This window comes from Artemia sp. Qi Xiang Cuo, chromosome 17 (assembly GCF_049724085.1).
Source record: "Artemia sp. Qi Xiang Cuo chromosome 17, ASM4972408v1, whole genome shotgun sequence".
Classification (NCBI taxonomy): domain Eukaryota; kingdom Metazoa; phylum Arthropoda; class Branchiopoda; order Anostraca; family Artemiidae; genus Artemia; species Artemia sp. Qi Xiang Cuo.
Window position 1 is genome coordinate 53,661,955 of NC_142810.1, and position 24,522 is coordinate 53,686,476.

The following is a 24,522-nucleotide window of genomic DNA, read 5'->3' on the forward strand; positions in this document are numbered from 1 at the left end:
TTTGAAAAGTATTGCTTGGTGTTGGAGCATTCAAAAATCAGTATAGTAAAGTTGTGGGTGAAAAGGATGGGTACTTCAACTTGTAAAATGGGTTTAGGATGGACATTAAGAAAATAACTTGTTGTGAAAAGATATAATAAAGCCATAAAAAAAGTATTAAAAAATGGGGGCTCAGGGGCCTTTGGGGCGCCGGGGGTCCTTTGGGGGTCTGGGGGGTCCTTTAGGGCCGGGTGACCCTTTGGGAGCCCTGTGGACCTTTGGGGACTGGTGGAGGGCCTTTGGGGGTCCGGGAAGGGCCTTTGGGGGTCTGGGGAGGGCCTTTGGGGGTCTGGGGGGCACTTGAGGGCCGATTGGTCCTTTGGGAGCCCGGTGGACCTTTGGGGACCGGGTGAGGGCCTTTGGGGGTCCGGGGGGTCCTTTGGGAGCCCGGTGGTCTTTTGGGAGCCCGGTGGGCCTTTGGGGGCCCGGGGAGGGCCTTTGGGTTCTGGGGAGGGCCTTTGGGGGTCTGGGGGCCCTTTGGGAGCTTGGGGGACCTTTGAGTACCGGGGGCTTCCTTCGGGGTTGGGGTAGGGGGATTGGAACCCTTTGGGGTTGGGGTAGGGGGATCGGAACCCTTTGGGGTTGGGGTAGGGGACCTCACGACGCTGTTAAAATACAACTTGTGTATTATAACGACCACAGAGTTTCACCCTTAAATTCTCTTCTAAAATCATCTTTTAAATCGTCTTTTAAAATGTCTCTAACTGTTTCGCCAAAATAATTCCATAAAATGGCTAAAACGGCTTCACCCAAATAATCCCTAAACGTAATTTCAGCGTGTTCTTTTTGTTTGGCATCTCTGCGCTGACACATTTCAAATTATTTGGAAACCCTTTCGTGAATCAATCTCTTCATCGCTAGGATCTAAACATTCGCTCGGAGACAGTTCTCTTTAGAAACAACAAATTAATTCCCCTTTCGTGAATCGATTCTCTTTAGAAACAACAAATTAATTCCCCTTTCATTCCAATCAATCAATCATGACATCAGCTGTCATATGTGATCTAATTTTTGCCTCGGAAACATTCTCTTTGGAAATACATCAAAGACATTAATTAACTTCACGTCATCTGTTAGACATTAATTAACCTTGCCCGGAAACAATTTGATTAATGACTCAATAATCCATGAAAGTGAGAAAGTTCCTGTTTTTCCATTCTCACTGACAAACGCCATAAAACAGACATGAACTGCTGTTGACATCCATGAAAAACATCAAATAAATTGACCAACACACATAACCATCCAAGAAAACAGACATAAATGTGACAAAGTTCCCGTTTTTTCATTCTCACTGACAACAAACAGACATAAATTATGTAAAAAAAAGTTGTAGGTGGCAGCAGGGGTGCGTGATCGGACCTCCTGAGGCATCTCTACTCACACCAAGTTTAGAGGAGTTATGTTGATTGAATAATGCTAATATGTTTTGATTAATGTCACGTCTCTTTATCTTTTTATACATAATTTCTTTCATCCTCAAGAGATTAGACTTGAAATGGGACTGTACACTGGTGGTTTTATACCAAAAATTGTGAGGAGGAGGAGGCAAAGGGTCGCAAAAACAAATGTGAAAAATTTTGTGTTGCTCTCTCCTTTAATACAAGTAAAGTAATACAAAATCTGCTTCACTGCTACACACCAAGTTTAGAGGAGTTATGTTGATTGAATAATGCTAATCTGTTTTGATTAATGTCACGTCTTTTTATCTTTTTATACATAATTTCTTTCATCCTCAAGAGATTAGACTTGAAATGGGACTGTACACTGGTGGTTTTATACCAAAAATTGTGAGGAGGAGTAGGCAAAGGGTCGCAAAAACAAATGTGAAAAATTTTGTGTTGCTCTCTCCTTTAATACAAGTAATACAAAATGTGCTTCACTGCTACACACCAAGTTTAGAGGAGTTATGTTGATTGAATAATGCTAATCTGTTTTGATTAATGTCATGCTCTTTATCTTTTTATACATAATTTCTTTCATCCTCAAGAGATTAGACTTGAAATGGGACTGTACACTGGTGGTTTTATACCAAAAATTGTGAGGAGGAGGAGGCAAAGGGTCGAAAAAACAAATGTGAAAAATTTTGTGTTGCTCTCTCCTTTAATACAAGTAATACAAAATGTGCTTCACTGCTACACACCAAGTTTAGAGGAGTTATGTTGATTGAATAATGCTAATCTGTTTTGATTAATGTCACGTCTCTTTATCTTTTTATACATAATTTCTTTCATCCTCAAGAGATTATACTTGAAATGGGACTGTACACTGGTGGTTTTATACCAAAAATTGTGAGGAGGAGTAGGCAAAGGGTCGCAAAAACAAATGTGAAAAATTTTGTGTTGCTCTCTCCTTTAAAACAAGTAATACAAAATGTGCTTCACTGCTACACACCAAGTTTAGAGGAGTTATGTTGATTGAATAATGCTAATCTGTTTTGATTAATGTCACGTCTCTTTATCTTTTTATACATAATTTCTTTCATTCTCAAGAGATTAGACTTGAAATGGGACTGTACACTGGTGGTTTTATACCAAAAATTGTGAGGAGGAGGAGGCAAAGGGTCGCAAAACAAATGTGAAAAATTTTGTGTTGCTCTCTCCTTTAATACAAGTAAAGTAATACAAAATCTGCTTCACTGCTACACACCAAGTTTAGAGGAGTTATGTTGATTGAATAATGCTAATCTGTTTTGATTAATGTCACGTCTGTTTATCTTTTTATACATAATTTCTTTCATCCTCAAGAGATTAGACTTGAAATGGGACTGTACACTGGTGGTTTTATACCAAAAATTGTGAGGAGGAGTAGGCAAAGGGTCGCAAAAACAAATGTGAAAAATTTTGTGTTGCTCTCTCCTTTAATACAAGTAATACAAAATGTGCTTCACTGCTACACACCAAGTTTAGAGGAGTTATGTTGATTGAATAATGCTAATCTGTTTTGATTAATGTCACGTCTCTTTATCTTTTTATACATAATTTCTTTCATCCTCAAGAGATTAGACTTGAAATGGGACTGTACACTGGTGGTTTTATACCAAAAATTGTGAGGAGGAGGAGGCAAAGGGTCGCAAAAACAAATGTGAAAAATTTTGTGTTGCTCTCTCCTTTAATACAAGTAAAGTAATACAAAATCTGCTTCACTGCTACACACCAAGTTTAGAGGAGTTATGTTGATTGAATAATGCTAATCTGTTTTGATTAATGTCACGTCTTTTTATCTTTTTATACATAATTTCTTTCTTCCTCAAGAGATTAGACTTGAAATGGGACTGTACACTGGTGGTTTTATACCAAAAATTGTGAGGAGGAGGAGGCAAAGGGTCGCAAAAACAAATGTGAAAAATTTTGTGTTGCTCTCTCCTTTAATACAAGTAAAGTAATACAAAATCTGCTTCACTGCTACACACCAAGTTTAGAGGAGTTATGTTGATTGAATAATGCTAATCTGTTTTGATTAATGTCAAGTCTTTTTATCTTTTTATACATAATTTCTTTCATCCTCAAGAGATTAGACTTGAAATGGGACTGTACACTGGTGGTTTTATACCAAAAATTGTGAGGAGGAGTAGGCAAAGGGTCGCAAAAACAAATGTGAAAAATTTTGTGTTGCTCTCTCCTTTAATACAAGTAATACAAAATGTGCTTCACTGCTACACACCAAGTTTAGAGGAGTTATGTTGATTGAATAATGCTAATCTGTTTTGATTAATGTCATGCTCTTTATCTTTTTATACATAATTTCTTTCATCCTCAAGAGATTAGACTTGAAATGGGACTGTACACTGGTGGTTTTATACCAAAAATTGTGAGGAGGAGTAGGCAAAGGGTCGCAAAAACAAATGTGAAAAATTTTGTGTTGCTCTCTCCTTTAATACAAGTAATACAAAATGTGCTTCACTGCTACACACCAAGTTTAGAGGAGTTATGTTGATTGAATAATGCTAATCTGTTTTGATTAATGTCACGTCTCTTTATCTTTTTATACATAATTTCTTTCATCCTCAAGAGATTAGACTTGAAATGGGACTGTACACTGGTGGTTTTATACCAAAAATTGTGAGGAGGAGTAGGCAAAGGGTCGCAAAAACAAATGTGAAAAATTTTGTGTTGCTCTCTCCTTTAATACAAGTAATACAAAATGTGCTTCACTGCTACACACCAAGTTTAGAGGAGTTATGTTGATTGAATAATGCTAATCTGTTTTGATTAATGTCACGTCTCTTTATCTTTTTATACATAATTTCTTTCATTCTCAAGAGATTAGACTTGAAATGGGACTGTACACTGGTGGTTTTATACCAAAAATTGTGAGGAGGAGGAGGCAAAGGGTCGCAAAACAAATGTGAAAAATTTTGTGTTGCTCTCTCCTTTAATACAAGTAAAGTAATACAAAATCTGCTTCACTGCTACACACCAAGTTTAGAGGAGTTATGTTGATTGAATAATGCTAATCTGTTTTGATTAATGTCATGCTCTTTATCTTTTTATACATAATTTCTTTCATCCTCAAGAGATTAGACTTGAAATGGGACTGTACACTGGTGGTTTTATACCAAAAATTGTGAGGAGGAGGAGGCAAAGGGTCGAAAAGACAAATGTGAAAAATTTTGAGTTGCTCTCTCCTTTAATACAAGTAATACAAAATGTGCTTCACTGCTACACACCAAGTTTAGAGGAGTTATGTTGATTGAATAATGCTTGAAAGATCTTAAGCCGAACTGGCAAGCCATGACAAAAAACCAACAAAGAGAAAAATCTCTAAAAAAAAACAAAACAAACGAGACTGTGGCCAGTGGAGAGAAAAGAAAACAACAGAAACAAAACAACGCGGATATTTCGCCTGTATACAAACAAGGCGTCTTCAGCACGAAAGACACACAAGAAGAACAAGATAAAAAAAAATGTTTAGACAAATGTGAAAAATTTTGTGTTGCTCTTTCCTTTAATACAAGTAATACAAAATGTGCTTCACTGCTACACACCAAGTTTAGAGGAGTTATGTTGATTGAATAATGCTTGAAAGATCTTAAGCCGACCTGGCAAGCAATTAAAAAAAACCAAAAAAGGGAAAAATCTCTAAAAAAAAACAAAAAAAAAACAAACGAGACTGTGGCCCGGGGGGAGAAAAGAAAACAACACAAACCAAAGCAACGCGGATCTTTCGCCTGTATACAAACAAGGCGTCTTCAGCACGAAAGACACACAAGAAGAACAAGATAAAAAAAAATGTTTAGACAAATGTGAAAAATTTTGTGTTGCTCTTTCCTTTAATACAAGTAATACAAAATGTGCTTCACTGCTACACACCAAGTTTAGAGGAGTTATGTTGATTGAATAATGCTAATCTGTTTTGATTAATGTCACGTCTCTTTCTCTTTTTATACATAATTTCTTTCATCCTCAAGAGATTAGACTTGAAATGGGGCTACACACTGGTGGTTTTAGACAAAAACTTGTGAGGAGGAGGAGGCAAAGGGTCCCAAAAACAAATGTAAAGCAGTTTATTTTGTGTTTTATATGATACAAGTAATAAAAAATACATATTACTGCTACACACATAGCCTAGAAGGGTTACATTAAGGGAACAGTGCTAATCTGTTTAGGTTAACCTCAAATCTTCTTTTTATTTATAATTTTTTCCATTCTCAAGGGAATTGTCCTGGAGTAGGGCCACACACCGGTGGACCTAATAATTGTTGTAAGGGGAGGAGGGGCTAGAAGCGAGTGTAAGGAACTTCTTTATGTTCTTTATTTTAAGGAATGGATTATAAAATTCATTTCACTATTTATTTTTTTGTAGATCATTTTTCCGTTCTCTTGTGAGAGCGGGGGGGGGGGAGGAAGAAAGGTGCGGAAAATGAACGTAATGAACCTCGTTTTCTTCTATCTTTTAGTTCTAGTAGTATAAAACATATTTCAGTGCTACACACCAAATTTAGACAGTTTAAATGAGCTAAACAATATTAATGTATTTAGGTTAATGTCAAATCTCTTCATCGTTTTATAGATCAATGGTGTGCAAGATATAAGTCAGCCGGCTTTTTCACAGCTACAGAAAATTAGAAAGCATGATATTGAAAATGTGGAGTTCTCTAACCAAGAAAAGAAGAAAGAATCAAATGCATGGGAGCCAAAGTCGTCAAGGGTTTTGATGTTTGCCCTGACAGATGGTGCTCAAGAAATTCGGGGGCTAGAAGTCATGAAGTTACCAATATTGGGACTCAATCTTATCCCTGGAACTAAGGTGAGGCTAAATGTGTTTAAATTGATATAAATTTAATTTAATGTAAATTGATTTTAATTGATGTAGTTGATAGATGTACGAGCAATTAGTCTTAATCTAATTTTAAATTTTGTGTAAATTTAAAATATGTAAATTGATGAAAATTTTCTTTTATGAAAAAAAAAAAGAAGGTTTTATCAACTGAAAGCAAGGAGCAGCATTAAAATTTAAAACGACCAGAAATTATTCCGTTTATGAGGAGGGTTGCCCCCTCCTCAAAACTCGCTCTTCACTCTAAAGTTTTTTATGCATCCGTGATCTTTCTTCTGGTAAAAATTGCAAAATTTCATATTTTTGCAGACAGGAGCTTGAAACCTCTACAGTAGAGTTCTTTGATGCGTTGAATCTGATGGTGTGATTTTCAATAAAGTTTTATGACTTTTAGGGGGTGTCCCCCCTTTTTTTCGAACATCGGGCAATTTTTCTCTGGCTCATAACTTCTGATGTGTAACACTAAACTGAATGAATTTATCATAAAATGTCAATTGTAATGTCATCTGACTCAAACGGTGTGGCTGGGAATTTGTGGCCGGTCCCACCCACGCGTTTAAAAGATGATTCTGGTCAAGAGAGTTGATTGTGGGTCTTTTTTTTTATTTTTATTTTCTTGTTTTCGTATATTCTACCTTCGAATTTAGCATGTTAAGTGGCAAGACCTGTATACCTCAGCGTTTATTGAGGCCACGCTTTCAGACCTTAGCTCTTATTACTCTTTACACTTGTGGACTTTAGCGGCTACTGAGGCCACACTTTCATAGCCTAGCTCTTATTACTCTTTAAAGTTCACACTTTCGGAGCTTAGTATACATTATAATTTTAGAGGGCCAAATTGTAGAGCTTTGCACAAATTTTGCTTTGTAGGAGGTCAAATAATCAGACCTTGGCAAAAACTAGCATTTTGTGTGATTAGAATTTTAAAGCTGAGCATATATTATTCATTTGAAACTCCAGGCTTGTAAAGTTTAGAGTACATTTGTGTTTTAGGAAGTCATATTTTTATAGCCTAGCTCATTGGTATTTTACGAGCCCCTCTTCTAGACTATAGCATTAATTAGTAATTTAGGAGGCTACTCTTTTTGGGCATAGCACGCATAAGTAAAACGCCAAAACTTAGTTAGCATAATAGCTGTAGAATAGGGACAGCTTGCCAGAATATCCGTAAAAAATAGTTTTTAAGTACATTGAATAGCCGCAATGCCTGTAGCAAATCCATAAATAAGGTGTATTTACCCTCACATTGCCAAAGAGACTCCTTTTTTAGCTTTAAGAATTGTCCAAATGACCGTAAAACGTCATAACTTAGTTAGCCTAATAGTTGTAGAACAAGAAGAGCTTCCCAGAATAGCAATAACGATTAGTTTTTCAGTACATTAAATAGCCGCAATGGTTTTAGAATAATCATAAATAAGTGGTATTTACTGTAATTAATTTTAAAAACTTTTTCCACAAAATAAGTTTTTCAAAGAAAAGTAAAGAGCTCCATTAATATGGAGTGTTTCATAAATAAATAAAACACAAAATGAATAGACATTACAATAAATAACCCAGTCAAACTCAAAACGAGCAAAAAGTAGGGCTGAGTAGGGTTGACAACCCCCATGCCTTCTCAAGACCAGAAGATAATTCGCACTTTCAAGTAGAGAACGATGTTGGCACAATGTATTATTTATTTATTTTTTTTCTTTAGACCAGGGTACTTTGTATCGAAGGAGTTGTCTTAGAAACTTCGAAAAGGGCTCATTCGATTGAAAATTGGAGTGGATTGTGCCCTTTTTAATAGTCGAAAGCGATTGGAAGGCAACTAACACCCCTTCCACGGCCACCATTTCCCCAAAAACATCCAATCAAAATTTTGAGATAGCTATTTTGTTCAGCGTAGTTGATTTCCAGATTGAAACTATGTTTTTTGGAGGACACTCCCCCACAAACCTCAGGGCAAGGGTTTTAAGTTATGCCCTGGGGGCATATAAGAACGATGTTGGCACAATGTATCATTTATTATTTCTTTTCCTTTAGACCAGGACACTTCACATCGAAGAAGTTGTCGTAGAAACTTCGAAAAAGGCTCATTCGATTGGAAATTGGAGAAGCTTGTGCCCTTTTTAATAGTCAAAAGTGATTGGAAGGCAACTAACATCCCTTCCGCGCCCAGCATTTCCCCAAATACATCCAAGCAAAATTTTGAGATAGCCATTTTGTCCAGCGTAGTTGATTTCCAGATAGAAAATATGTTTTTGAGGAGGACGCTCCCCCACAGCCCTCAGGGCAAGGGTTGTAAGTTATGCCCTGGAGGCTTATAAGGTTTTTTATTGAAAGAGTTGTCGTAGAAACTTCAAAAAAGGCTCATTCAAGTAAAAACTCAAAGGGTCAGGGCTACTATTAATATTTGAAAATGATTGAAGGGCAACACCCACTCATTTCATACCCATCAATTCTCAAAACAGATACAATAAAAATTCTGTGATAACCATTTTGTTCAACGTTGTTGACTGTTCTGGAAATTAGGTCTTTGAGAATGAATCCCCCCCCCCACAGTCCTCAGGGCAAGGGTTGTAAGTTATACCCTGGGGACATAGGTTTTTTATAGAAAGTGTTGTTATAGAAACTTCAAAAAGGGCTCATTTGATTGGGAATTGAAATGGCTAGTGCCCTTTTTAATAATTGGAAGTGATTGGAAGGCAAATAACAACCTTTCCATGCCCACCATTTCCCCAAACACATACAATCAAAATTTTGAGATAGCCATTGTGTTCCACGCAGTTGAAAGTTCTGGAAATTATACCTTTGAGCAGGACACTCTCCCCACAGTCTTCATGGCAAGGGTTATAAGTTATGCCCTGGGGGCATATAAGGTTTTTATTGAAATCTTTGTCGTAGAATCTTGAAACATGCCTCATTTGATCGGAAATTCAAAGGGCTAGTTCTCTTTTTAGTAGTCGAAAGTAATTTGAGGGCAACTAACCTCTCACGCCCTGCTTATCCCCAAAAACATACAATGAAAATTTTTAGATAGCCATTTTATTCAGTGTAGTTGAAAGTTTTGGAAATAAGGTTTTTAAGGATGACAACCCCCCTCCCCCCACAACTCTCATGGCAAGGGTTGTAAGTTATGCCCTGGGGGTATATAAGGTTTTTATAGAAAGCGATGTTGTAGAAACTTCAAAAAGGGCCTCATTCAATTGGAAATTGAAAAACCTAGTGCCCTTTTTAGTAGTCGATAGTAATTGAAGGGCAACTAACCCCCCTCCCACGCCCGCCATTTCCTCAAACATTTCCAATCAAAATTTTGAGATATCCATTTTGTTCAACGTAGTTAAAAGTTCTGGAAATTAGGTCTTTTAGGATGATAACCCCCTTTGAGCCCTCAGTGCAAGGGCTGTAAGTTATGCCTTGGGGGCATATAAGGTTTATATAGAAAGTTGTTGTAAAAATCTCAAAAAGGGCTCATTTGATTGGAAATTGGAATTGCCCCTTTTAATAGTCGAAAGTGAGTGGAAAGTAAATAACCCCCTCTCACGCCCACCATTTCCCCAAACACATTCAATCAAAGTTTAGAATAGCCATTTTGTTCAACGTAGTTGAAAGTTCTGGAAATTATGTATTTAAGGGTGACACCCCTCCCCCCAGAGCCCCCAGGGCGAAGGCTGTAAGGTATGCCCCGGGGGTATATAAGGTTTTTTATATATAGAGTTGTCTTAAAAACTTCAAAAGGGACTCATTCAATTAGAAATTGAGAGGGCTAGTGCCCTTTTTAATAGTCGAAAGTGATTGGAGGGTAACTAACCCCCCTCTTACGCCCACCATTCTCCTAAACACATCCAATCAAAATTTTCAGATAGCCAGTTTTTTCAACGTAGTAGAAAGTTCTGGAAGTTAGGTCGTTGAGGATGACACCCCCCCCCCGTGGCCCTCAGGGCAAGGCTAGAAAGTTATGCCCTGGGAGCGTATAAGGTTTTTATTGAAAGTGTTGTCGTAGAAACTTCAAAAGGGCTCATTTGCTTGGAAATTGAAAGGGCTAGTGCCTTTTTTAATAGTTGAAAGTGATTGGAGAGCGACTAACGCCCCTCTCACGCCCACCATTTCCCCAAACACATCCAATCAAAGTTTAGAATAGCCATTTTGTTCAACGTAGTTGAAAGTTCTGGAAATTATGTATTTAATGATGACACCCCCCCCAGAGCCCCCAGGGCAAAGGCTGTAAGGTATGCCCGGGGGGTATATAAGGTTTTTTATATATAGAGTTGTCTTAAAAACTTCAAAAGGGGCTCATTCATTTAGAAGTTGAGAGGGCTAGTGCCCTTTTTAATAGTCGAAAGTGATTGGAGGGTAACTAACTCCCCTCTTGCGCCCACCATTCTCCTAAACACATCCAATCAAAATTTTCAGATAGCCATTTTGTTCAACGTAGTAGAAAGTTCTGGAAGTTAGGTCGTTGAGGATGACCCCCCCCCCCGTAGCCCTCTGGGCAAGGCTAGAAAGTTATTCCCTGGGAGCATATAAGGTTTTTATTGAAAGTGTTGTCGTAGAAACTTCAAAAGGGCTCATTTGCTTGGAAATTGAAAGGGCTAGTGCCTTTTTTAATAGTTGAAAGTAATTGGGGGGCAACGTACCCCCATTTCAAGCCCACCATTTCCCCGAACACATCCACTCTAAATTATGAGATAGCCATTTTGTTTAACGTAGTCGAAAGTTCTGGAAATTAGGTTTTTGAGGATTACAACCATCCTCACAGCCCTTAGGGTAAGGGTTATAATTTATGACCTGGGGGCATATAAGGTGTTTATAGTAAGCGTCGTCCTAGAAACTCAAAAGGCGCTCATTCGATTGGAAATCGAAAGGCCTAGTGCCTTTTTTAATTATCGAAAGTGATTGGAAGGCTTGACATTTTTTTATAGTAAAGATCGATGTGGGTATAATGTATTATTTTTTGTTGTTGTTGTTTAGACCAGGACCCTTCGTATCGAAGGAGTTGTCGTAGGAACTTTGAAAAGGGCTCATTCGATTGAAAATAGAAAGGGCTGATGCCCTTTTTAATAGTCGAAAGTGATTGGAGGGAAACTAATCTCCCTCCCATGCCTACCCTCACATTTGCCCGTTATGTCCAAAATACTAAATGTTGCCTTAAGATTAAATCAAAATGCACTGTGTTAATGCTAATTCTCAATAAGGCATCTTCTCAGCAGTATCCCAAGAACGACTGAGGGTATTATGTTCAATCTTTCGGGGTTACTTCTCTAAAAATTTAACCAAATCAAAATAGTGTAAGTGTATCCAAGCTATCAATGAAAGTAAACAGATTTTTTTGCGAATGGTATCAAGTTTTCCATTTCAGGTCAACTAGAGGAGGTATGAAACTAAATTAAACACTACTATTTGCGTCCAGATTTTTAAAAGGGTGCATATTTTTAAAAATTTCTGAAAATTTTTCTCCAGTATACAAATAGCAGGCCAAACTATAAAGTCTTAAAAAAAAAGATTTAAAGTATTATTTTCTTTTTCCCTGAAAAGACTGTCAATATAAAACGAACAGAAATTAATTAAAAAAAAAATTTCCACAAAATAAGTTTTTCAAAGAAAAGCAAAGAACTTCATTAAACCAAAAATGAGCAAAAATAAAATCAACTAATCTACCAAGGGTGACACTACCACAAATCAAAATCGATAAATAAATGAAGCCCAAAACGAACAGAAATTACAATAAATAACCGAGTCAAACTCAAAACGAGCAGAAACTAACATAAGTTGGGCTCAAAACTCCTATGCCTTCCCTAGGCCAGAACATAATTTGCACTCTACTGAAAAAAATATAAATGTTTTTATTTTTATAACTTTAATAAATCAAATAATATTAACATCTTGGTTGCTAAATATCAGTATATGTATATTATTGTAACTGACAATGCACATTCATTTGTATTTTTTCAGTATAGTGCAAATTATGTTCTGGCCTTGGGGTTTTGAGCCCAACTCGTGTTAATTTCTGCTCGTTTTGAGTTTGACTCGGTTATTTATTGTAATTTCTGTTCGTTTTGGGTTTCATTTATTTGTCGATGCTGATTTGTGGTAGTTTCACGCTTGGTAGATTATTCTATCTTATTTTTGCTCATTTGTGGTTTAATGGAGTTCTTTACTTTTTTTTGAAAAACTTATTTTGTGGAAGAAGTTTTTTAATTAATACTGAAAAAAAACATTCTTAAATATTTTCACTTTTGTGACTTTAATAAAAAAAACTATTGAAACTTTAAGGAATAAATATCAGTATCTATATACTAAACTGACAATCCACGGTAATTTATTTTTTTTCAGTAAAGCGCAAAAGATGTTCTGGTTTTGAGAAGGCTTGGGGGTTGTCAGCCCTACTCAGTTTTATTTTTGCTCGTTTTCAGTTTGACTCGCTTGTTTATCTTAATTTCTGTTCGTTTTGGGTTTCATCTATTTTTTTTATGGTGATTTGTGGTAGTTTTACGCTTGGCAAAAGGGTGCCCCCTTTCGCCAGCTTTGTCCAATTACATAATAGACTGTAAAATGACAAATTTGCTTTGCACCCACAAAGGGTTTGTCGTCGGTCAGAGAGAAGACAACCAGATCGCCCTGACAGACCTTGACATCGGAGACGATATGGGTCTCAGGAGTAGCTTGTTGGCGGAGCTCCAAACGATTGTCAACGATGTCTCCTGTATCTCAATGAAAACTGGCCTCATGATAAGCAAGTCTAAAACAAGCAAACGCCCCAAATCACCCAGATATGTAACTAGAAGGCGAAACCGTCGAGACTGTTGAAGAGTTTCACTATCTTGATTCTATTCTAACACCGAACGGAGGCGCAGAAACTGATGTTAGAGCTTGAATAGGAAAGGCATGGGTTGTCTTCACAAGTATGATGAAGTCGCTTTGGAATAGACGTGAAGTTAGCATCAAAACGAAGATGAACGTCTCCTGCGATCTTGCTGTACGCCTGTGAAACTTGGCCTTTAAAGGCCTAAGAAACACGTTCACTAGAAATATTCGACCATCGCTGCATGAGAAACATACTACGAGTCAGCCGATGGTCTCATATCTGAAATGCTGATGTTCAAAGGCATTGTACCCAGAAGGCCCCCCTCTCGATAATCATAAAATATCGACGAATAAAATTCTTGGGACACACACTACGACGGCCAGCTGGAACTGTATCCCGCGATGTCCTCACCCGTGAGCCCCTTCCAACTTGGAAACAGAGATCGGGCGGCCAAAGAAAGAATCTCTAGCATACATTCAAGAATGACCTGGATCCGTGGGATGGCTTCCGCCAACACGGACGTCGTTGGGATAAAGACTGGCTGAAGATTGCAGAAGAGGCTGCTGCTGACAGATCGTTTTGGACCACGTCAGTCATCCCATCGTCCATTGGTGCCGGGCAGGATGGATCATCGTCTGATTCCCGCCGAAAGTAAGATGTGGGCATATGTATTATGATTATTATTTTTTTTTTGGTTTTAGACCAGGGCATTTCTTATCGATGGAGTTGTCGTAGAAACTTTGAAAAGGGCTCATTCGATTTGAAATTTAAAAGGCTAGTGCCCTTTTTAATAGTCAAAAGTGATTGGAAGGCAACTAACAACCCTCCCACGCCCACCAATTTCCCAAACACATCCAATACAATTTTGAGATATCCGTTTCGTTCAACGTCATTCAAAGGTCCGTAAATTATGTCCTTGTGGAGGACAACCCCCCCACAGCCCCCAGGGCAAGGGTTGTAAGTTATGCCCTGGGGGCACATAAGGTTTGTTTAGAAAGGGTGATCAGATAAACTTTTGGGGCTCATTGGATTGGTTATCACAATTTCTAGTGGCCTTTTTAAGATTCAGAGTGATCGAAGGAAAATCCCACTATCTCACTCATGATGCCCCAGAAGTTACCTCTTGATACGGTAAGCCGTTTCAAAAATGTTGCTGATACTCCCGTATCAGCAATCTGAATGAATGAATGATTTTTATTACCCATCTTTTGCAATACAAAAAAGTAAAAATGGATTATAGAAAAAATTAAAAGAAAACAAAAAAATACATCTAACAAACGAACAACTTAAATTAATTCTTAAATAACTAAAAAAAAAAAAAAAAAAAAACCAATGGCGATACTATTTACATAAAAAGACAACCATTACACATTACTGACTATAGCTTCAAACATACTATGCGTTGGGTCTAAAGACTTCAGGAACTTTTCCCTCCTGGTCGCGATCAAGACGAAGGGGTCATCGAGTCCGTAACGTGCTGAAATCTGGCGGTTTCTTCGCCAGAGGGGAAGGCTAAGCAGATATTTTACAAACTTATAGAACACTGTACGGATTGTTTTTTTATCATCAAAAGTAAACAAATACCAGAAAGATGACAAAGCTAAGATATGAGGGGTGGCAAAGGAATTGAAGATCCGTGCTAGAATGCGGCGGTTATATAGGCGTTTGCATGACAAAATCATCCCATACGCTTTTCGAACTTTCTATTTGAGATCATTTATTAGACAGGACCGGGTAGCTTTAAGATTAGACCCAATTGGCAAACCAAGCTAAGTCATTGATGCTGCTGCAGTAACAGTATTACTACCTAGTGAAAATATGACAGACGCCAACTCTTTCTTACGACAATTAAAGACGACCACCTCGCTTTTGCTTGAGTTGAATTCTAGGCCTATGTTAGCATATTCATTAGACAAAACTCTGAAATTACTCTCTACGCCACTGACGGATTTACTCAGATCTAAAATGCGTCGTCGGCATAATTAACAAGAGACAAATCAATTCCACGAAAAATAAAGCACCTTTTCACCGTCTTCTGAGCCTCGATGATACTGTTATTATAAAGAGGCGGTGATGATAAAGCCCCTTGGCGAATGCCTTTTCGTACTGGTATGAGGAATTCGGATACTGTCGGGCTCTGGTTTTTTAGTATCCTTACTCTAACCTTCAACTTAAAATACATGTTCCAATAAGTAGCAATTATAGATCTGTCATGACCTCTCTTAAATGCAGAGACAAGCAGTTGTGCATGGATACCCGAATCAAAAGCCCCGCGGACATCGTGGCCTGCAAGTACCACGGTTTCTCCTTTAGCATCTTCATCCAACAAAACATTAGACAATAGGCTATGCACGTGCTCGCGGCTAATATTTCTCTTGAAATCTGTGTGCACATACTATGTTTTTAATATAGTTCAACTTTTCCTCTCAAAGTTTCCTCAAGTATTTATTTTAATATGCTCAGCCTTAAAAGTACTCGCTACAGAAGCAGTAGTTTAGTGATACTAGTGGTAATTGTAGTAGTAGTAGTAGTAGTAGTTATGGTAGCAGTAGAAGTAGTGGTAGTTGTAACAGTAGTAGCAGCGTATTAATATAGCCTTCTTGATCAATTGATCATCTCCCTTATCATTTCCTGAAAGTTACAAATTAATATATTCAGATATTCCTGAGTTACGCGTTTTTTACAACCCATATACACATAAGGTGTTGGATTTATTTCAATACCCCCCTCAGCATTCACTGAAAGACTTTCTGAATGCTCTTCGTACTTTAGGAGAGAAAGGTCAAGTATGCATACCTTTATCAATAAAAAATACTACAAGTCGTAGTATACAAATACTACGACAAAACCAACCAACCAAAAAAAAAAAAAAAAAAACAAAAAAAACAAAAAAAAAAAATAATTATTACAGAAAAAAAAATACATTGTGCTTACATCGCTCTTTACTTAGGTAGCGGTATTTTGCAGCCTATGATAGCCGGAAGTATAGTTTTAAAGTAGCCATGATTCTTCGCATTGCCGTCCGTTTTTAGCTTAAAGAATATCCAAAATCATAGAAAGTGCAATAGCACTGCCCGAGTAAAGAATGATGTTGGCACTATTTATTACTTATTATTTTTTTTGGTTTATTTATTTTAGACCAGGGCGTTTCGTATAGAAGGAGTTGCCGTGCAAACTTCAAAGGGGGATAATTCGATTTGAAAGTGATAGTTCTAGTGCCCTTTTTAATAGTAGAAAGTTATTAGAGGACGACCGCCCCTCTCCCCCTACGCCCATTATTTCCCAAAACACATCCAATCGAAATTTTGGGATAGCCATTTTGTTCAGAGTAGTTGAAAGGTTCATTAATCATATGTCTCAGGATGAAAACCCTCCACAGCCCTTAGGACAAGGGCTATAAGTTATACTAGTTGCCAATTATTAAAATATAAGGTTTCTACGGAAGGGGTGGCTGTATAAACTTTACAGGGAGCTCGTTCGATTGGAAATTAGCATCTCTAGTGCCCGTTTTAAGAGTCAAACGTAATCGGAGGGCAAATAGTCGACCTCCCCCCATATCCTCCCTTCCACAAATGCGCCCAATACAATAGATATTTTGAGATAGCCGTTTTATTTAAAATAGACCAAAGATCATATAACAAGGCTTTTGTGTTTGAAATGAACCCCCTGAGCCTGTGGACACGGGTTTCAAGTTATTCCCTGGTGGCATATAAGCTTTTTTATGGATGGGATGATCGTAATAAACTTTAGATGAGGTTCATTTGATTGTAAATTGGAAGTTCCAGTTTACTTTTAAGAGTCAAAAATTGATGGTTGGAAAGTAGCCCCCCCCCCCGACTACCCTTATTTTTCCAAACGTATTTGATTGAAATTGTGAGATAGCTATTTGTTCAAAATAGTCTAAAGAACATATAGCAATGCCTCCAGGGTTTAACACAACCCCCCCCCCCAGAGCCCTTGGAAAAGGGTTATAAATTATGCCCTGGGGACATACAAAGTTTCTATGGAATGACTGGTCGAATAGACGTCAGATGGGGCTCATTTGATTTGAAATTGGAAGTAATAAGGCCCTTTTTAAGAGTCAAAAGGGATTTAAGGGCAACCAGCCCCCCCCCCCTCCATAATTTCCCAAAACAAACATCCTATAATACTTTTGAGACATCTATTTTCTTCACCATTGTTGGAAGGTCCAGTAGTTATGCCTTTGGGGATGTGACCCCTTCACAGCCCTTCGGGTAAGAGCTGTAAATTGTTCATTGTGCACTTATAGTATTTGTTTTTGATAAAGGTATGTATATTTGACCTTTCTTTCCCAAAATATGAAGGGCAATCAGGTGAGTCTTTCAGGGAATGTTGAGGGGAGTGCTGAACAACTTATTTGTATATGGGTTGTCAAAAGGGCGTAACACGGAAATATTTGAATGTATTAATTTGTAACTCTCAGGAAATGATAAGGAAGATGATCAATTCACCAAGAAGGCAATATTAATACATCACTGCTACTGTTACAGCTACCACTACTTCTACTGCTACCACAAGTACTGCTACTACTACAATTATCACTAGTATCACTAAAACTTCTGCTTCTGTAGGGAGTACTACTAAGGCTGAGCATATTAAAGTAAATATTTGAGGAAAATTTGACAAGAAAAATTGAACTAAATCACAAACAGCATTTGCATACAGATTGCTGATACGGGAATATCAGCAACATTTTTGTAACGGCTTACCGTATCAAGAGGTAACTTCTGGGGCAACATGTACTTGCTACTACTGCTATCAATACTGCTGCTGCTACTGTTACCACTACTACTAATATGCGGTCAGAGAACCTATTCAATTTTGTAAAGGGTTGCTATTTTTGAAGAAAATGTATGTCAAGGCTCTTGGCATGAACCCATATTGTGCTTTTAAATTGCTGTCAGAGGGCATGTACATGCCGTAAATGGGTGCTATTTTTTAAGGAAATATATGTCAAGGCTCTTGGCATGAACCGATATTTTGCTTTTAAATTGCTGTCAGGGGGCTTGTACATGCCGTAAATGGGTGCTATTTTTTTTAAAGAAATACATGTAAAGACTCTTGGCATGAACCTATCTTTTGCTTTCAGATTATTGTCAGAGGGCATGTAAATGTCATAAATGGGTGCTATTTTTTAAGGAAATACATTTCAAGGCTCTTGGCATGAACCTATCTTTTGCTTTCAGATTACTGTCAGAGGGCATGTACATGTCATAAATGCGTGCTATTTTTTAAGGGAATACATTTCAAGGCTCTTGGCATGAACCTATCTTTTGCTTTCAGATTACTGTCAGAGGGCATGTACATGTCATAAATGGGTGCTATTTTTTTAAGGAAATACATTTCAAGGCTCTTGGTATGAACCTATCTTTTGCTTTCAGATTACTGTCAGAGGGCATGTACATGTCATAAATGCGTGCTATTTTTTAAGGAAATACATTTCAAGGCTCTTGGCATGAACCTATCTTTTGCTTTCAGATTACTGTCAGAGGGCATGTACATGTCATAAGTGCTTGCTAATTTTTAAGGAAATACATGTCAAGGCTCTTGGCATGAACCTATTTTTTGCTTTCAGATTACTGTCAGAGTGCATGTACATGTCATAAATGCGTGCTATTTTTTAAGGAAATACATGTCAAGGCTCTTGGCATGAACCTATTTTTGCTTTCAGATTACTGTCAGAGGGCATGTAAATGTCATTAATGGGTGCTATTTTTAAGGAAATACATTTCAAGGCTCTTGTCATAAACCTATCTTTTGCTTTCAGATTACTGTCAGAGGGGATGTACATGTCATAAATGCGTGCTATTTTTTTTATGGAAATACATGTCAAGGCTCTTGGCATGAACCTATTTTTTGCTTTCAGATTACTGTCAGAGGGCATGTACATGTCATAACTGCTTGCTATTTTTTAAGGAAATACATGTCAAGGCTCTTGGCATGAACCTATTTTTTGCTTTCAGATTAGTGTCAGAGGGCATGTACATGTCATAAATGCGTGCTATTTTTTAAGGAAATACATGTCAAGGCTCTTGGCATGAACCTATTTTTTGCTTTCAGATTACTGTCAGAGGGCATGCACATGTCATAAATGCGTGCTATTTTTTAAGGAAATACATGTCAAGGCTCTTGGCATGAACCTATTTTTTGCTTTCAGATTACTGTCAGAGGGCATGTAAATGTCATTAATGGGTGCTATTTTTTAAGGAAATACATTTCAAGGCTCTTGGCATGAACCTATTTTTTGCTTTCAGATTTCTGTCAGAGGGCATTTACATGTCATAATTGATTGCTATTTTATAAGGAAATCATTTCAAGGCTCTTGGCATTAACCTATGTTTTGCTTTCAGATTACTGTCAGAGTGCATGCACATGTCATAAATGGGTGCTATTTTTTAAGGAAATACATTTCAAGGCTCTTGGCATGAACCTATTTTTTGCTTTCAGATTACTGTCAGAGGGCATGTAAATGTCATATATGGGTGCTATTTTTTAAGTAAATACATTTCAAGGCTCTTGGCATGAACCTATCTTTTGCTTTCAGATTACTGTCAGAGGGCATGTACATGTCATAAATGCTTGCTATTTTTTAAGGAAATACATGTCAAGGCTCTTGGCATGAACCTATTTTTTGCTTTCAGATTACTGTCAGAGGGCATGTACATGTCATAAATGCGTGCTATTTTTTAAGGAAATACATGTAAAGGCTCTTGGCATGAACCTATCTTTTACTTTCAGATTACTGTCAGAGGTCATGTAAATGTCATAAATGGGTGCTATTTTTTAAGGAAATACATTTCAAGGCTCTTGGCATGAACCTATCTTTTGCTTTCAGATTACTGTCAGAGGGCATGTACATGTCATAAATGCTTGCTATTTTTTAAGGAAATACATGTCAAGGCTCTTGGCATGAACCTATTTTTTGCTTTCAGATTACTGTCAGAGGGCATGTACATGTCATAAATGCGTGCTATTTTGTAAGGAAATACATGTCAAGGCTCTTGGCATGAACCTATTTTTTGCTTTCAGATTACTGTCAGAGGGCATGTAAATGTCATAAATGGGTGCTATTTTTTAAGGAAATACATTTCAAGGCTCTTGGCATGAACCTATCTTTTGCTTTCAGATTACTGTCAGAGGGCATGTACATGTCATAAATGGGTGCTATTTTTTAAGTAAATACATGTCAAGGCTCTTTGCATGAACCTATTTTTTGCTTTCAGATTACTGTCAGAGCGCATGTACCTATCATAAATGGGTGCTATTTTTTAAGGAAATACAGGTCAAGGCTCTTTGCATTAACCTATCTTTTGCTTTCAGATCACTGTCAGAGGGCATGTACATGTCATAAATGCGTGTTATTTTTTAAGTGAATACATTTCAAGGCTCTTGGCATGAACCTATCTTTTGCTTTCAGATTACTGTCAGAGGGCATGTACATGTCATAAATGCTTGCTATTTTTTAAGGAAATACAGGTAAAGGCTCTTGGCATGAACCTATTTTTTGCTTTCAGATTACTGTCAGAGGGCATGTACATGTCATAAATGCGTGCTATTTTTTAAGGATAGACATGTAAAGGCTCTTGGCATGAACCTATCTTTTGCTTTCAGATTACTGTCAGAGGGCATGTACATGTCATAAATGCGTGCTTTTTTTAAGGAAATACATGTCAAGGCTCTTGGCATGAACCCATTTTTTGCTTTCAGATTACTGTCAGAGGGCATTTACATGTCATAAATGCGTGCTATTTTTTAAGGAAATACATGTAAAGGCTCTTGGCATGAACCTATTTTTTGCTTTCAGATTACTGTCAGAGGGCATGTACATGTCATAAATGCGTGCTATTTTTTAAGGAAATACATGTAAAGGCTCTTGGCATGAACCTATTTTTTGCTTTCACATTACTGTCAGAGGGCATGCACATGTCATAAATGCGTGCTATTTTTTAAGGAAATACATGTCAAGGCTCTTGGCATGAACCTATTTTTTGCTTTCAGATTGCTGTCAGAGGGCATGTACATGTCGTAAAGGGGTGCTATGTTTTAAGGAAATATATGTCAAGGCTCTTGGCATGAACCCATATTTTGCTTTTAAATTGCTGTCAGGGGTGTTGCACATGCCGTAAATGGGTGCTATTTTTTTTTTTTTTCAAGAAATACATTTCAAGGCTCTTGGCATGAACCTATCTTTTGCTTTCAGATTACTGTCAGAGGGCATGTACATGTCATAAATGCGTGCTATTGTTTAAGGAAATACATGTAAAGGCTCTTGGCATGAACCTATTTTTTGCTTTCAGATTACTGTCAGAGGGCATGTACATTTCATAAATGCGTGCTATTTTTTAAGGAAATACATGTCAAGGCTCTTGGCATGAACCTATTTTTTGCTTTCAGATTACTGTCTGAGTGCCTGAACATTTCATTATTGGGGGCTATTTTTTAAGGAAATACATGTCAAGGCTCTTTGCATGAACCTATCTTTTGCTTTCAGATTACTGTCAGAGGGCATGTACATGACATAAAGGCGTGCTATTTTTTAAGGAAATACATGTCAAGGCTCTTGGCATGAACCTATCTTTTGCTTTCAGATTACTGTCAGAGGGCATGTACATGTCATAAATGCGTGCTATTTTTTAAGGAAATACCAGTAAAGGCACTTGGCATGAACCTATGTTTTGATTTCAGATTACTGTCAGAGGGCATGTACATGTCATAAATGGGTGCTATTTTTTAAGGAAATACATGTAAAGGCTCTTGGCATGAACCTATCTTTTGCTTTCAGATTACTGTCAGAGGGCATGTACATGTCATAAATGAGTGCTTTTTTTTAAGGAAAAACATGTCAAGGCTCTTGGCATGAACCTATTTTTTGCTTTCAGATTACTGTCAGAGGGCATGAACATGTCATAAATGCGTGCTATTTTTTAAGGAAAAAAATTTCAAGGCTCTTGGCATGAACCTATCTTTTGCTTTCAGATTACTGTCAGAGGGCATGTACATGTCATAAATGCGTGCTATTTTTTAAGGAAATACATGTCAAGGCTCTTGGCATGAACCTATTTTTTGCTTTCAGATTACTGTCAGAGGGCATGCACATGTCATAAATGCGTGCTATTTTTTAAGGAAATACATTCAAGGCTCTTGGCATGAACCTATATTTTGCTTTCAGATTGCTGTCAGAGGGCATGTACATGTCGTAAAGGGGTGCTATGTTTTAAGGAAATATATGTCAAGGCTCTTGGCATGAACCCATATTTTGCTTTTAAATTGCTGTCAGGGGTCTTGTACATGCCGTAAATGGGTGCTATTTTTTTTTTTTTTTCAAGAAATAAATGTAAAGGCTCTTGGCATGAACCTATATTTTACTTTCAGATTACTGTCAGAGGTCATGTAAATGTCATAAATGCGTGCTATTTTTTAAGGAAATACATTTCAAGGCTCTTGGCATGAACCTATCTTTTGCTTTCAGATTACTGTCAGAGGGCATGTACATGTCATAACTGCGTGCTATTTTTTCAGGAAATACATGTCAAGGCTCTTGGCATGAACCGATATTTTGCTTTCAGAGTACTGTCAGAGGGCATGCACATGTCATAAATGCGTGCTATTTTTTAAGGAAATACATGTCAAGGCTCTTGGCATGAACCTATTTTTTGCTTTCAGATTACTGTCAGAGGGCATGTAAATGTCATTAATGCGTGCTATTTTTTAAGGAAATACATTTCAAGGCTCTTGGCATGAACCTATCTTTTGCTTTCAGATTACTGTCAGAGGGCATGTACATGTCATAAATGCGTGCTATTTTTTAAGGAAATATATGTCAAGGCTCTTGGCATGAACCGATCTTTTGCTTTCAGCTTACTGTCAGAGGGCATGTACATGTCATAAATGGGTGCTATTTTTTAAGGAAATACATTTCAAGGCTCTTTGCATGAACCTATCTTTTGCTTTCAGATTAATGTCAGAGGGCATGTACATGTCATAAATGCGTGCTATTTTTTAAGGAAATACATGTAAAGGCTCTTGGCATGAACCTATCTTTTGCTTTCAGATTACTGTCAGAGGGCATGTACATGTCATAAATGCGTGCTATTTTTTAAGGAAATACCTGTCAAGGCTCTTGGCATGAACCTATATTTTGCTTTCAGATTACTGTCAGAGGGCATGTACATGTCATAAATGCGTGCTATTTTTTAAGGAAATACATTTAAAGGCTCTTGGCATGAACCTATCTTTTGCTTTCAGATTACTGTCAGAGGGCATGTACATGTCATAAATGCGTGCTATTTTTTAAGGAAATACATGTCAAGGCTCTTGGCATGAACCCATTTTTTGCTTTCAGATTACTGACAGAGGGCATTAACATGTCATAAATGCGTGCTATTTTTTAAGGAAATACATGTAAAGGCTCTTGGCATGAACCGATCTTTTGCTTTCAGATTACTGTCAGAGGGCATGTACATGTCATAAATGGGTGCTATTTTTTAAGGAAATACATGTCAAGGCTCTTGGCATGAACCTATTTTTTGCTTTCAGATTACTGTCAGAGGGCATGCACATGTCATAAATGCGTGCTATTTTTTAAGGAAATACATGTCAAGGCTCTTGGCATGAACCTATTTTTTGCTTTCAGATTACTGTCAGAGGGCATGTAAATGTCATTAATGGGTGCTATTTTTTAAGGAAATACATTTCAAGGCTCTTGGCATAAACCTATTTTTTGCTTTCAGATTACTGTCAGAGGGCATTTAAATGTCATAAATTCCTGCTAATTTTTTAAGTAAATACATGACAATGCTCTTGGCATGAACCTATTTTTTGCTTTCAGATTACTGTCAGAGGACATGTACATGTCATAAATGCGTGCTATTTTTTAAGAAACTACATGTAAAGGCTCTTGGCATGAACCTATCTTTTGCTTTCATATTACTGTCAGAGGGCATGTACATGTCATAAATGGGTGCTATTTTTTAAGGAAATACATGTCAAGGCTATTGGCATGAACCTATATTTTGCTTTCAGATTACTGTCAGAGGGCATGTACATGTCATAAATGCGTGCTATTTTTTAAGGAAATACATGTCAAGGCTCTTGGCATGAACCTATCTTTTGCTTTCAGATTACTGTCAGAGGGCATGTACATGTCATAAATGCTTGCTATTTTTTAAGGAAATACCTGTCAAGGCTCTTGGCATGAACCTATTTTTTGCTTTCAGATTACTGTCAGAGGGCATGTACATGTCATAAATGCGTGCTATTTTTTAAGGAAATACATGTAAAGGCTCTTGGCATGAACCTATCTTTTGCTTTCAGATTACTGTCAGAGGGCATGTACATGTCATAAATGCGTGCTTTTTTTATGGATATACCTGTCAAGGCTCTTGGCTTGAACACAT

At 37.4% G+C, this 24,522-nt stretch overlaps 1 protein-coding gene across 2 annotated transcripts in view; it reads left to right on the forward strand.

Annotated features, from left to right (window-relative positions):
- Nucleotides 1-24,522, forward strand: part of LOC148942345 (uncharacterized) — a 184,776-nt gene that overhangs the window by 82,710 nt on the left and 77,544 nt on the right. For both annotated transcript variants that reach the window (XM_089103093.1, XM_089103091.1), the window contains one exon: nucleotides 6,052-6,288. In XM_089103093.1, coding sequence (XP_088959219.1) covers nucleotides 6,052-6,288 — 237 coding nt within the window. The remainder of the gene's footprint in view (nucleotides 1-6,051; nucleotides 6,289-24,522) is intronic.